We start from the raw sequence: 14,842 nt of genomic DNA, 5'->3' as shown, positions 1-14,842 counted from the left end.
GAGATTCATATCTCATGAGATTACCCTACTGAGCAATGAAATGAAATAAATAATATTATCTTTGAGTTCTGTCAAGTATAGTAGCTCTCAGAGCCTTTCAAGGCAGTGTCAGCAGGGGCTGGAGCCTGCATCAGTGTGTGCAAAGGCATCCTTCACCAGAGCAATGTGCAGAATGGAGCCAATGGGAGCCTAATGGGTGGTGGGAAAGAGTGATCCTTCTTTCCCCCTCCCTAATGCAAGCCTGCAGGGGTTTGTTTTCCAGCAGCTTGGGGCAAATCAGCCTGCTGGAATTCTCCTTCAACACGAGCTCCTAGGAAATCATTGTACTTGTAGGGATCTTATTTGGGAACCAATTAGGGCTCGTGTTGGTTGTTTCTCCTTGGCAGTTTTAATGGACTCATAACACAGAAGTACTGGAAATAAAAGATTTTGCAGTAATTTCTGTTAGAAAACCATGGGCTGCCCAATTCCTTCCACAGTACAATACAATGCTTCAAAAGACAGCAAAGGTTGTTATCATAACTTAGTCATGTGTGAAGAGCCAGGAGAGCTAAAATCAGTTAAAAAATTTTATTCTGCTGTAATGTTGGGAAGAAATATTCCCCAGAACAATTGTTCTTCCCTGTTCTGCAAAAAAATTCTGCAAAAACCCACTTGAAATGTGTCTGTCAATGCAAACTAACTCAGGCAGCTACAGTAAATTTCAGATTCTTGCATTATCATTGCAGAGGAAAAACTCCCTTTTCTTTTTACTTGTCCACCAGTCCTTTCCCCCAATGCCTTTAACATATTTCTATAATTAAATTTCACATCATATCTCTGAAATATGTTATCACATTTGATCATACTTCATCTAAAAAAATCACAGCTACTCCTTGTCATCCCATCCAATTTCCAGGCTTTGGCAGGGCTGTACAATAACCTCACCATTATCTGTTGTGCCCTATTCCCTATCGGGTGCTAGGACTTGGTTTCTGTTTCAGTTAACCCTTTAGTACCCTCCAAACTGGCAGTATCCAAGAATAAATCACAACACTGTCCTGAGAAATGGAAGAAGATTGGGCATAAGCTTAGAGAAGTCAATAGGAAACTGAAGTTCTGCTGACAAGGGGTTTCTGTTTAGGATTTTTTATAGTGCCAATGTAATAGGAATACAGCTTTTTTTTTGGCATGATATTGCAAGTCCTGCTTCCACCTTAAGATACTGAACTGTTGCATGCCAGTCCTTCAAAGCTGATAAGAAGAAATGAAGACTGTGGTTACAGCTACAATGCATTGTATGTACCTGCAACTCTTCTTAGCTCTGGATCAGGCAATTAAAGATATTTTTAACTTCCAGTCTTCAAAAGGTAATGGAGATTTTTTTACTTTCTATTAGAAAGTATACTAAAATATTAAGCATATCTAAAAGGCTTATTATGAACAAACAAATAAGCAAACTAGATAGGAATAGGAGTGGAGTTTCAGGATGTCATTATAGGGTGCTCATACAGGATTTTTATGACTCTTTCCACCAGAAGAAACTCACTGGGCCACAGAAAAGAAAGATTAGCAGCATTCTATAATAATGTTATTTTCTCTTTCATGTTCTGGGGGACCGCATTAGAAGGATGAGAGATGAGTTCCAGCAGTGCATATGTGTTAATAATGGGCCATACAAATGAGATTATGAATAAGAAAATCGTGGATGATACACAAGGAATTAGAGCCAGGAGTCCCTATATAAAAGCAAGCATATACTCAGTGAAACTAGGAGCTTGGTAAGTCTTTATAGGAGAGCATCCTACAAGTCAAACACACCAAGCCTCCTAAAAATTAATGGTAATCCAAAAAGAGAAGCAAAATCCAGAAGTCCTGAATCTTATTCTCTGAACTATTGTAGGCTTACTTTCATTCTTTTAGAACTTTGTCCTTGAAATACCTTTTTGGGAAAAACTTTTCATTGAAATGGTGTTAATTACCAAAAAAGGTTTGGAGAAAAAAACCAGATTTAGTGCTTTTGGGTTATGAGACATTAGAAAAATGCACTTTGTCTCCAAAGTAGGTTGTCCTGAATCCCCTGGCCCATATGTGATGCTCAAAGTGTGAAAAGAAGTACCTTTGGACTTTGGATTTTGCATTTTAAAGTAGCTGTCTCAAGCTTTCCTGAAGAACCCAGGAAGTCCAATAATTTTTTTGTGTGGCACATGTACACTTGCATTGTTATTTAAACAGGGAGAGTTTCCTTCAGGCTCAGTTTGCAGGGATCCACTTTTTTTACAGGCGTAAATTAAAAACTATGAATCCTCCCCGGGAACCTGTGGAGCTTGAGAGTTGCTTAAAAGTAAACACTTGTGGAAGAATTTTCTTTGAACAGTGGGGCCATAATGTCTGATAGATGGGAAGCATTTCAGAGAACTGCAAAAGGCAAAAGACACTATTAAAAGACACAATAAAAGTGAGGAAGAAGCTGTGTCTACTATCCTGTACTACACAACAGCTTCTTATCTGTGTTTCCAGCAGGTGTCAATCTCTAAAGATAGGTGTGCTACACAGCTGCCAGTTCTGGCCAGTGTACTTTTGGTGTCTGTATTGGCAGAGAATATAAATATTCCAAAGCAGAGGAAGGTGTCCTGTGTGATGGGCAGCCCAGCATATCAAACAGCTCTGCAGTGCAATAGCTGCTCTTACTCTGCTGTGATTCTGCTCTACAAACCCATGGCATGGAAACCTTCAAAACAAATCCTAATAGAAAGCTATTTACACAGAGGCAAAATGATTGTAACTCATTTTGAGGTTTTTAGGTGACTTTTCCTTTCCTTAACAAGTGCCAATGATTGCCACCCCTAGTAACTTCCCAGGAAAAACCAGCAAATGTGTATTTTTGTCTTTTATGTAGATGATTATTTAGGAATATGTTTAAATCTGCACAAGATGTACTGTTAATGCTAAGTTAAGGCTACAAATATTTTAATTCTGTCAAAAGGCATTTGAAGAGGAAGATAGTTTTAAAGCTTGTGAGCATTCTGTACTGACACTTAACTTTAATTTCCAGGAGAAATTGGAAGTGCATAGCAGGCCTGCCAGCACTGGAGTGAGGATGTAACAACACAGCCCAGTGTTTTTTAAGGATGGGATTGAAATTGGCTCAGAAAGGCTGTCCAGCCTGGGAGCTGCAGAAGGGAACACAGCAGGTATGGGACTGGGGCTGGCTGAAAAACTAGGGGAAGGTGGGAGTTGTTTGGCTTCAGAATCAAGAGAATGAAAGACAGAGATAGAAAAAAAGAAACAAGCAGAAAGAAGAGAAAAATGCAACTGTCTGAGCAAATACATTGAGTCAAAGAGGTGTGTAGGGAATATGAAATAAGGAAATGGCCACCAGGCTGGGAGCTGGGGCAGGAAATAGGGGAGAGTTTGCAGATCTGGAGTGCAAAGGTTGGTTGGAGGTTCAATGAGTTGAAGAAGGGAGATTGAGAACAGGAAGGGAGGAGGTGAAAGAAAGTAGGAGTCAGGTGAAGGCTGTAGATAAATAAAGGTAGTCTTTTATACTCCTTCCATCACCAAAATGTCTGAGTAGCTTTTAGATAAAACTAATAACAACCCCAGTTTTCCCTGGGTGATAGGAGAGGACCTTTATCTGTTGAGCTGGAACTAGACTAAGTAATTTAGATGTTTAGTTTGTGCTTTTGGGGGGATAGGAAAGAAATATTTCTTCTTTGATCAGAGACCCTTTGGAGTTTGGTGACAAACTCTGAATGTCTTTTGTAGTGGGAAGCCTTTCTCAAATGATTCTGAAAGATTACCTGCAGTGTTGCTTGAAAACAACCATACTCTGATCATACTCTGAACTCTTTTTTTTAGTTTTTAGTCCAGTTAACCTCAAAAAAGGCAAACTTCATCTGCTCTGCTGTGTTTTGTTTGGCTTGTACTCTGTGCTGTTGCAAAGGGAGGCAGCTGCTGCAGTTTGTAGATGTTCCTGCAGTCTGTGATGTTACTGGGGTTGATCTGGTAGCTCTTCCTCCAACTGGGCCAGTGCATTACACTGGAAGCTGACTAGAAGCTATTTGGAAAGGTCCAAAGCAACAACGTGTTAGTTTTGCTTGTTTTGTGTTTCATTTTGTTTGGTTTGGGTTTTTTTCACCCCCAGTAACATTTTGAAACAGTGTTTTTAGCTTGATATAATAGTTGCAATGATTGCATCCTGATGGGAAAGGTGACTGCCTTTGCTCAGTCTCCCGGGCAAAAGGAGAGTTTCCCGACAAGGGAAAGGTGGAAGAGATTATTTTGAAAAATGTCTGCCACTTGGACAGCCCAAAGGAGTACAAAGAGTGGAAATCCACCTCTTTTTTGCCGAATGAGGGCTGTCTACTTCCTATGAAAGGTGCTGAAAACAACTTCTGGTTTGAGTGTTCCTCTTTTCTATTCATGATCATTTGAATCTTCTTTGGCTCCAAGCTGCACCAGCTGTTTCCCACCCTAATCTGCTTTCCTGTAGCAATCTGGCCGCGGTGCAGCAGCGGTGGCTCCGCTGGGTGAGGATGAAGTACTGCAGTTGTCCTTGGCGTGTTCTTGCCGGCTAAACCAGTGGAATCTCATTAGGGTAGATTTCTTCATGGCCGCTTATGGATGCCTTAGGGTGGAAGATGCCTGTGGTCTGCAGAGATAAAGGCCTTCGGAAAGGAGGAGCAAAGGCTTATCGGTGCTGCCAGTGAAAGATGAGCGTCTGGAGTCTTTTTAGAGTCGGGCCAGCTCTTTCTGTGCTGCTCTGTAGGCACTCAAATAGCATTTGTGGCAAAGCTCAAAGGGCCATACCTGTTCCAACAGCCCTGGAAAAGCACGGGTTTAATGGCATTAATGGCATTAATGAGGGAAGGTGCAGAACCCGATAATACTGGAATAGTTTTCTCTTCTCTGGGTAGACAATACCCCGTAGTCCTGCCTGCGGTGTTCCTCACGCGTTTGGAAGCAGCCGGAGCTGCCAGCGGCAGGGCGGGAGCAGCTCTGGCTGCGGCCCTGCGGGACACACGAGAGCTCCCGGAGGAAAACACGGGCTGGCCGGAGCAGGGACAGCCGCGCTCCCCGCCCCGCCCCGCCTGGCGTCATGGAATTCCAGGACGCTCCCGCCAATGGCGGCGGGGGCACGGCCGGTGGCGCGGGGGGACCGGCCCCGCGCTGGCCTCGGGGCTCGGGCACGCCCGGCAGGCCCGGCCGCAGCCCCGAGCGCGGCGGAGCAGCTCCGCCTGCGGGAGAAGGGAGCGGGAACCGCCGGACCGAGAGCCCTTCCCGCACCCCCGGGAGCGGGCACAGCTAAAGCGGACACGGACGAGCTATGGAGGGATGAGCTTGTTAACCTCCGGCAGCTTCCTGCGGCTGGGAACTGGTGCTCTGCCCTCTGATAACTTTTCCATCATGGGATGCGTGTGGTGTGTGGGGAATTGATGCCAGTTTTGGTGCCTGACTTTCAGCGTTTACTGAGCATTTGCAAATAGTCTGATTGTATAATACGGAACAGCTCAGAGTTCACTTTGGGCTGTCCAGTAAGGTGCTATTATCTCATAAAATACTATCCACCAATCCTTCTGTAAGTATAAATAAAATCCTTTATGATTTCTCTTTCCTGACAGCCACCTCTCATAAACTCACCGTAGGGTCAGAAGTGTGTGTGTGTGGCATATCTGGTCATGTCTGTGTAGTGCAGCCTGTTGTTTTTATCTGAGCACTAATGCAGACTATATCTATTTTAGCAGGGTGTTCTGCCCACGATAACACTCTTTCTTGTCAGGTTTGATTAGCCCCAAGTGAATGCTCACATGGCTAAACCACTTCTGCTGCTGGAGGTAGTTTGGATGTCTCCATGCAGAGCTGCATTACATCATAATGTGTAATAAAGATTTTGCAAATCAAATATGGCTCCTTCTAATGCCTAAATGACAGACAAGATGGTGGCACCAGTTGTGTGAGCAGATGCACTTACAGCAATTGCCAGTGGCTGTTCAGTTGTATTAGAGTGCAGGTTACTTTCCCACAGGGCCTTTTGATCCTGACATTAATAGAAAATAAAGAGCAATTTTTCTCACTAAACATCATGGCAGCTGATACAACCAGTTGGGGTCTGCTGGCGGTGACAGTGCTAAACTTACAGTTGCTTTTGCAATAGCTGCCTCTCAAACCCCAAACCGTGGCCCAGCAGTGATGCAGGAAATGAGGCTCCTCTTCCTTCCCCAACAGCAGATTTTCCTTGTGAACATCGTGCCTGCAGTGTGTGTCTGAGACAGAAGTACCCCAGCAGCCCCCTCCTGACACTCAGCTCTCATTTTACAGACCAAGCATGGCCCTCCCACAGCAGATCCTGCTGGGTGAGTTCTGATGGGCCAGCTTACTGGGAGAAATTTCGTTTTGCTTCTATGTAAAGAAAAAAGTCACAGAATCACAGAATCAATTAGGTTGGAAAAGACCTCTAAGGTCATAGAGTCCAGCCTTTGTCCGAACACCACTTCCCAACTAGACCATGGCACTAAGTTCCATGTCCAGTGTTTCCTTAAACACATCCAGGGGACAGTAACTTCACCAGATCCCAGGGCATTCTGTTCCAATGTCCAGTCAGCCTTCCAGTGAAAAAATTCCTCCTGATGTCCGACCTAAACCTCCCGTGGTGTAATTAGAGGCCATTTCCTCTCGTCCTGTCACTGGTTGCCTGGGAGAAGAGCCCAATCCCCACCTGGCTGCAACCTCTTTTCAGGGACATGTAGAGAGCAATAAGGTCACTCCTGAGCATCCTTTTCTCCCAGATAAACACCCCAGCTCCCTGACAGCTCGTCGCAAGATGAATGCTCCAGACCCTTCCCCAGCTCCGTTGCCTTTCTCGGGACACCCTCCAGCACCTCCACGTCTATCCTGTAGTGAGGGGCCCAGAACTGGACGCATCACTCCATGTGTGACCCGGGGGAAAAATCACTCCCCTAGTCCTGCTGGCCACGGGGCGACCCCAAACGAAAAGAACCCAGCCAGGGCGCATCCAGACTGTGGGCGGACGGGCGGGGGTGGCGGCCGGGCCGTGAGGGGGACGCGGGGACAGGGAATCCCCGGGCGCGCGCGGCGTGCCTTTTGTGTTTGTACACACGGCCCGGGGGCGGGCCCGGGGGCGGGGCCGCGCCTTCCCTCCATTGTGCGCCATTGGCGGCCGCGAGGGGCCGGGGCGGGGCCGGCCTGCGGGGGGCGGGGCCGGCGCGCGGGGCCGGCCCTCGCCCGTCAGCCATCTTTCAATTGTGCTCCGAGCTGCCGCCAGCGCCAGCCGCAGCAGCTCCGGCTCCTCCTGCGCCCGCCCGCCTGCCCGCCCTCCATCCCTCCCTCCCTCCCTCCCGCACGGCAGCCGCGCTCGCCCAGCGGACGGGGTAAGTCTGGCGCCGCGCCCGCCGCCCCCCGCGCCCCGACACCCACCGTCGCTGCCCCCCGAGCCTCCCCACAAACTTTTGGGGCGCTCAGGAGGCGGCGGCGCCTCGCGTTCCCCTCGGCCGCGCCGCCTTGCCGGCGCAGCCGGAGCGGCTCCCTCCGCCGGCACCCCCGGCCCCGCTTGGCGCGGTCGTTGCCCCCCTCTGCTCCCCTCGCCCCCGCTCCAGACCCCCACCAGCGGCCTCCCCAGCCCCTCAGCTGCCTCCTGAGCCCGACATCCCCCGGATCGGGGCCGGGAAGCGGTCGCAAAGGGGAGCCGCTCGCCAGCCCAGGGTAACTCTCCTGCCTTCCTTCCCCTGCTCCCCACAGTTGTTGCTCAGCTTCACCATCTTGTCTCTTTTCTCTGGTCACCGACCATATTTTTTTTCCTATTGCATAAAAAACAATAAAAAGGGAAAGAAATTCGCCGAAGGAACGACCCAAACGCGACGCAATTTTTCGGTTTTCGAGTGCAAACTTTTCCGCTGCCTCCCCCTGCATCTGCACCCGCACGGTTTGGAGTTCCTGGCGATATTTTTGGCGTTATTTTTCGCAATTTATTTTTTCCTCCTTTGCAAAAGGACTAGGGCTGCGTTTCGTGATTGTTTCCATTTTGTTCTGGCTCTGGGAGCTGAGTTTGCCTGTGAGAGGCGCTTGGGAGCGAGGCAGCTCTTGGGGAAGCACTTACACAGAAAGAGAAAGACGGCACCCGAAAAACAACCCCCCGAAAACAAAGTTTGTTGCTTTCTCGCACTTTATCCAGCCCCTCTCCTTTTCGCACGATAAACGCCGGGCTGCCTGCAGTTGCCGGCGGCTCGGGGAGCGCGGGCGCCGGGCAGCCCGGGGAGGGCCGGCGGGGGCTGCCGCTGCTCCGGCCCCCGCTCCGCAGTTTCGGAGGAGGTTTTCCGGCGGGTGGGAGCGGCGGGTCGGTGCCAGCCCCCCGATGTTTGCCGGGTTGTATTTGCAAACACTTGGCAGGTGACGGGCGGCCGGCGGGGGGGAGGCGACAGCCGCCTCTCCGCGCCTGCTGCCGTGCGGCTCGCTCGGCTTCAGCCGCCGCCGCTTTGATATTGAATTCGTGGGCAAAAAAAGCTGTATTTTAATATTCCGCGATCGGCAGGCGTTTAATTTCTAATTTAATTTTTTCCTTTTTTGGTGTGGGTGGTTTTTTTTTTTTTTTTTTTTAACCGCCCGTCGGAGGCGTTCGGCCGCCGCGGGCTCGGCGCTCGGGGCTGGCGGGGCAGGGACGCGTTGCGCGGGACGGGGGCCGCGCTGCCCGCCCGCCCCGGGGGCCGGTTCCGCGGGGGGGGCTGAGGCCGAGGGGGGCGACCACCTCCGCCCTGCCCCGGCTGCCTACGTTCCTCCTGGCAGGTGTAAGGCAGCGACGTCGGCAGGAGCATGGCCCGTACCAAGCAGACCGCCCGCAAGTCCACCGGTGGCAAGGCGCCCCGCAAGCAGCTCGCCACCAAAGCCGCCCGCAAGAGCGCGCCCTCCACTGGCGGGGTGAAGAAGCCGCACCGCTACAGGTAACGCAGCGCCGCGCACAGGCGGCCGCGGGGCGCGACCGGGCAACCTCCTCCCCCCCCCCAAAAATAAAATCCCCCCTTCTCCCCCCCACCCCGCGGGACCGATAGGGCGGGGGGCGCTTCTCCCCGCCTCCTCCGCGCTCCGCTCCTCGAGCGGAATAACCAAAAAAAAAAAAAAAAAAAAAAAACCAACCGCCAAAAAGAAAACAAGCGCGAGTCCCCGCCAGCCGCAAAAAATAGAAATTCCCAGGGCGGCACCGACCCCCGGCGTTTGTCATCAGCTCCTTTCCGGGCGTTCCGGTGCTGGTGACTACAAAATCGACACCCCTCCCCCCGCGGCGGACGCGGCTCGGCGGTTCTTTTAAATTTTTATAATTCTGCGCTCGCGGTTATCAGGAGGCCGCAGCAGGGCTGCGCCGCCGCCAAGTTTATTGTTACCGGCGCGTTCCGTTCCGCGCTCCGCTCGCGGGGCTGGAGCCGGCGGCGCTGGGCGGGCGCGGGGCCCTGCAGGGCGCGGAGCCGCCGCCAGAGGGAGCCGCGCACCCGCGGATGCGGCGGGGATCCCGCAGCGCCCGTCCCGAATGCCGGCCTTGGCATAGCGGAGCGGAACCGGTGACAGAGCTGTCACAGCCCCCCGGTGCTGAGCTTCTCCGGTCCTGGCTCCGGGCAGAGCGGCGGCAGTCGTGCTTCAGCTTGCAGGATGGTGTTGGGCTAGGTGTAGGTCTTCCTCCCCATCCATGTTTTCCCCACGAACAAGTGGGTTTTGAATAGGGGACTTAATGTAAAAGTCCAAGAGGGGATTTATTAATTCATCGAGGAGTATGAAAAGGATGAAACCAGGCTCTTCTCAGTGGTGCCAAGCAACAGGACAAGAGGCAATGGGCAGAAATGCACAGGAAATTCCGCCTGAGCATGAGGAAGAACTTTACTGTGAAGGTGACTGAGCATTGCAACAGATTGCCCAGAGCGGTTGTGGAGTCGTCTTCCTTGGAGATAGCCAAAAGCCATCTGGACACAATCCTGAGAAACAATCTCTGGGAGGATCCTGTTTGAGCAGGGAGGCTGGGCCAGGTGACCCACTGTGGTCCCTCCTAACCTGACCCACTCTGTGATTCTTGCTCTAGGTGTGAGGCAGAATTCATCAATTGGGAGGAAAGTAATAAAGCTGGAGCAGGAAAAGACAAAGCTTCCACAGAAATGAATGTGCTGTTGATTTCACAGATGGACATCATGTTTGCAAACATATGTTGCTATTCCGAATTTGTCATTCTGACACCAAAACTAATGTGGGGAAATACAGTGGATAATTTTGACTGTCAATATAACAGAGAATACACATTTTGTTGGTTCTGTGAATGTTGACAGTGGAGAAGAAGAACCAATTTCCCTTAAAATGAGGGGGTACCTTTAGTACAGCTGAACTCAGGGCAGCTCTGTGGTTTGCCACATCTGCACTGAGCTGCGCTGCTGTCACTTGGACAGCACATGTTGGCCAACTGTTCCCTTGGTGAAGTCAGGCCTTGGGAGCCTGCCTGGCCTGAGGGATCCCTGCTGAAGCCAGTGGGAGTTGGCAGAGATTGGTGGTGAGGAGACAGCGACCCTTTGCCAGCAGAACTGATTCTGTGTTGTAAATGCTGGAACTCTCCTAGGGAAAACAGAAGTGTGTGGTGCTTGGTTTAATCTGGAGGATGTCCCCTATTTTTAAGGTGATGCAGAACATATTTTCAATTCTAATTATCTTAATTTCCACTGTATTTAATTTTACCAGGCCGGGTACCGTGGCTCTGCGTGAAATCAGGCGCTATCAAAAGTCCACCGAACTTTTGATCCGCAAACTCCCCTTCCAGCGTCTGGTGCGTGAAATTGCTCAGGACTTCAAGACAGATCTGCGCTTCCAGAGCGCTGCCATCGGTGCTTTGCAGGTGAGCTATGCCCGGGTCCCGGCTCCGGGCTGGGGGGATCCCCCCGGAGCCCCCAGGTCGGGATTCCCCGAGCTCCAAGTCGGGATTTCCGGAGCCCCGCCCTGCTCCCCCATTGGCCAGGCTGTTTCCAGGCTTCCTCTAGACTCCCTCTGATTATTGGGGCTGCGTGGTGGGCGTGGCCTGCAGCACTGGGGAGGGATGCTCATCTCAGCCTTGCCTTATCCTGGGAGTTCCTGTGGGTACCATGGAATAAAACAGCACAGGGGCAGCTCAGCAGCTCCTTACAGAGCCTAAAAGTCTGGTTTATAGGTGGTGCTTTGGGTTTTTTTTAAATAGCCCCTAGATTTGTTAGAGCAGTGCTTAACATGCTCAAGGAAAACACATTTCCTCCACCTTTGAGCTCTGCAGTTGGAGAGCAAGCATGGTGTAAAGCAGATTCAAGGGTTTCCTAATGGGGAGGTCTTGGTGTCCTCAAATGCCCTCTAAACAAAAACAGCCCAGTAAGCCACATCTAAACACAGTTAGGGAAACAGCTGCTTTTCGAGGATGTATTTGATGCTAAGCACATTTAAAAATATATTAGTTATGTAATTTATTTAGATTATACAGAGAGAAAAATATTAATTACTCTTTCTGGCCCAAATTTTTGAATCTAAGTCAGGACCCCCCACCAGACTGAGTTCTTACTGTGGGGACATCTCCCTCTTGTGATAAAAGACACTCCTGATTGAAGATAGCTGTTGAAAGATTGTTCCAGAACATATCTATAGTCGTAGTCTGTCTGACATGCAGACAAAATGGTCTCTTTCTAGTTAATTACTTCCACTTGATAAGGGGCCAAGACATTTGCCATGAGAGCCCATAAACTTGGGCATATGCTTAACTTCAAAAGGTGCCTGTGTGTGTTTGCAGAGTTTCTGCTTTTGCTTTTAGTTATTCTGTGTGGTAGTTCTTAAATCCTGAGGTTTATCTGTGTGTCTCTTTATCTAGATCTGCCCATTAAAATTTAGTAGCTGTTACACTTTCAGAAAGCTTCTGGCTTGAATGTTCCTGCTTTTGCATTAAGGAGTTGTTGGAATAGAACCTGGTCACATACAATTCCTAGTGGGTTCTGCTTGCATATTTGAAGAAACAAACAAACTCAAAAAAATTTTTTTTTTCATTAACCCCTTGGGTACCATGGTGTTTGTGCCAGCAAGGATATTTGGTGAATTGTCTTAATTTTAATGTATTAATTTGACAAAACTGCATTAGGAATTCTCATATCCTTCTGCTAATTAAATGGCTTAGTAATACCACAGTCCTCATCTGCTGTAGTAAATATTGGGTTTATTTCAAATTGGATAGTCTTATGTTTTTAAGCAGGATCTTTGAACCTAAGTTGATTCCTGGAGTTCCTGGCAATCAAGTGGTTCACACAAGTTCTGTTGTGTGCATTGTAGAAAGAGTGACCTCACCCTCCTTCTTATGATTGAGACCCATCATTTTCACCTTCTCAGCCCAGGTGTGGCTGTGTCCAACACTGGCACACTAGGATGCTTCCTAGGAGGTTGACAGGGTTAGAATTCCAAGTATTATTGATTGGGTTAGAATTCCAAGTGTAATTGATAGGGTTAGAATTCCATGTGCTCCAGAAGTGTTTGAACAATGACCATTGCTGTGTTGGGCTTACCAGCAGCTAACTTCATGTGAGTCAGGGAAATATTTGGGTCCAGCTGAGCATCTGTCTGGCTCAGAGTCCTGCCTGCAGCTGTGCAGTGACAGGGAGAGCCACTGTGCTCAGCTTTGTCCTTGTGCTGCCCCTGGCTCGCTCAGGTGTGAGCTGAGAGCTGTCTGTGATGGTGGGGCCGGTGCTGTGTCCCCAGGTGGGCAGGAAGGAAATGCAGGAACAGGAAAGTGTCTGATGGTAATTCCCTGACTGATGCCTGGCTTTGATGGTTCAAGGAGCTCCTGAACTAATAGAATTCTCTTATTTCTGATAGTTCTCAGTACATTTTTTTCTGCTGTTATTTGACTTAAGCCACCTCTTCAGTGTCTGTGGAAGGAGCTGTGTGCCTGAGCTGTGTGGTGGGAAGAAATACATGTTCTTCTTTTTCCCTGGCGCTTGCCAATTTCACCTGATGCTCAGTGACTCTCACTCTGGAAGAGGCAACAAACAAGTCCCTCAAACAGTGTAACCCAGCCTTTGAAAAGAGAATTTCCTAAACAAACTTACCTGCTGATAATGTAACCCCTTCCTGTCTCGTGAGAGTCCCATGAGAGTGTCAGTTCTGCTGTGCTCTGGAGGATGTCCTTACCAAACAGCAGCAGTACACTACTTTAGACACAGAATATTATCAGAAAGTGGAGGTTTTCATTTCTGAACATCTAAAACTTTTGATATTTGTGAGTAATAAAGATTAAAACCTCAAATTAATGCCACGTCACACTGTACTTTTAATCCTGAACTATGAATCTTTCTTTTTCCTGATGCTCAGAGATTGAAAATATTCTTACCTCTTTTCTTCCACACTAGGAGGCAAGTGAAGCCTACTTGGTTGGGCTGTTTGAAGACACCAACCTGTGTGCTATCCATGCCAAACGTGTCACAATCATGCCAAAAGATATCCAGCTAGCACGCCGCATACGTGGGGAGCGTGCCTAAAGCCTCGCCACCGTGGGTCTGTCATCCTCCAAGCAAAATCTTCTTCCTGTTATTGGTAGTAATGAACGTTAGATATTTTTTCCATGGGGTTAAAAGGTACCTTAAGTATATGGTTGCAAGTGGAAAAATAGGGGACAGAATTGGGTATTGGCAAGTTTTCTTTCCATTTTCATTTGTGTGTGGATTTTTAATATAAACAAGGGGGACGTAAAAATAAACAATGTGGTCAAAAAAAATAAAAAATAAAAAATGTGAATCGTTGAAACTTGTTCACCAAAACAACTTTATAAAAAAAAATTATAAATAAACCTGTCAAATTTTTCTGGACAATGCCAGCATTTGGATTTTTTTAAACAAGTAAATTTCTTATCAATGGCAACTAAATGGTGTTTGTAGCATTTTTATCATACAGTAGATTCCATCCATTCACTATACTTTTCTAACTGAGTTGTCCTACATGCAAGTACATGTTTTTAATGTTGTCTGTCTTCTGTGCTGTTCCTGTAAGTTTGCTATTAAAATACATTAAATGATGCCTGGTTTTAGTCTTGATTTTTAAATATTATACATGGGTTATATTGATTCAAAAGTGATCAGCCTTTCCTTCCCTTTTGCTCTTCAATGCATGGCCTAATTCCTTGGGGCAGATCTAGGAAACACTGGGGGTGCTGCCTTGGCTGGCTGAAGTGGTCTATATGTGAGGCTCTTTTAAGAGTGTAAAATTTATCTGCTCCACATAAAAATGAGTTTTGTGAATGTAGTACGAGGTAAGGTCTGGAACTGAGCTGAGCTCTCTAACCTACAGTGCTGTGAAGCAGCAATTTGTTATTTAGATTCCTTTCTTACTTGATTTTGTGCTGAGTTTAGAAGCATTTCTGATTTTCATGGTTTTTTAGTATGGTGTAAGTGGTGGAATGTAGCAGTTTGGGTTTTTCTGTTTGGGGGTTTTATTTTTCTTGGGTGTTTTTTTTGTTTTGGGTTTTTTTACCCTTTTTCACTCCGTTGCTTTCTTGGTTTGTAGGTGTTCCCTTTTTGGTTGACTACCTTTCTGTTTCCATCACACCCTCTAGCATTTTTGAGAGCTTAGTCCACATGTGATTAGTTTCAGCTTGTACACTCCAATCTAAAAGACACTTTTGTACCATTTTTGTTACAATTCTTCACAGAAGCAGTACTTGGACAGGATCACACATTTCAAACCAACTGTGTTTTTACATTCTCCCACAATTGCTGATGGAAGTTCACATGAAGAAATTTACTGCTAAAATCCTGTCCTGTGAAAACCTGGTTTTAATTTTTCCCCTTGAAATTTGTTTAAGGGTTCTGGCAGACCAGTCTGGAAA

General features: G+C 48.0%; 1 protein-coding gene across 1 annotated transcript; it reads left to right on the top strand.

The window, feature by feature from the left end:
* The first annotated feature begins 7,212 nt into the window (after positions 1 to 7,212).
* Positions 7,213 to 14,033, top strand: H3-3A (H3.3 histone A). The gene is made up of 4 exons (XM_074536812.1): positions 7,213 to 7,370; positions 8,779 to 8,933; positions 10,702 to 10,855; positions 13,371 to 14,033. Exons 2-4 carry the CDS (start codon positions 8,806 to 8,808, stop codon positions 13,497 to 13,499), a joined length of 411 nt encoding a protein of 136 aa, XP_074392913.1. The 5' UTR covers positions 7,213 to 7,370; positions 8,779 to 8,805; the 3' UTR covers positions 13,500 to 14,033.
* The last annotated feature ends 809 nt before the right edge of the window (positions 14,034 to 14,842 follow it).

The sequence above is a fragment of the Zonotrichia albicollis genome, chromosome 3 (genome assembly GCF_047830755.1).
Source record: "Zonotrichia albicollis isolate bZonAlb1 chromosome 3, bZonAlb1.hap1, whole genome shotgun sequence".
Taxonomy (NCBI): domain Eukaryota; kingdom Metazoa; phylum Chordata; class Aves; order Passeriformes; family Passerellidae; genus Zonotrichia; species Zonotrichia albicollis.
The sequence above is the reverse complement of the archived record's forward strand: the minus strand, read 5'-3'. Positions and strand labels throughout refer to the sequence as shown.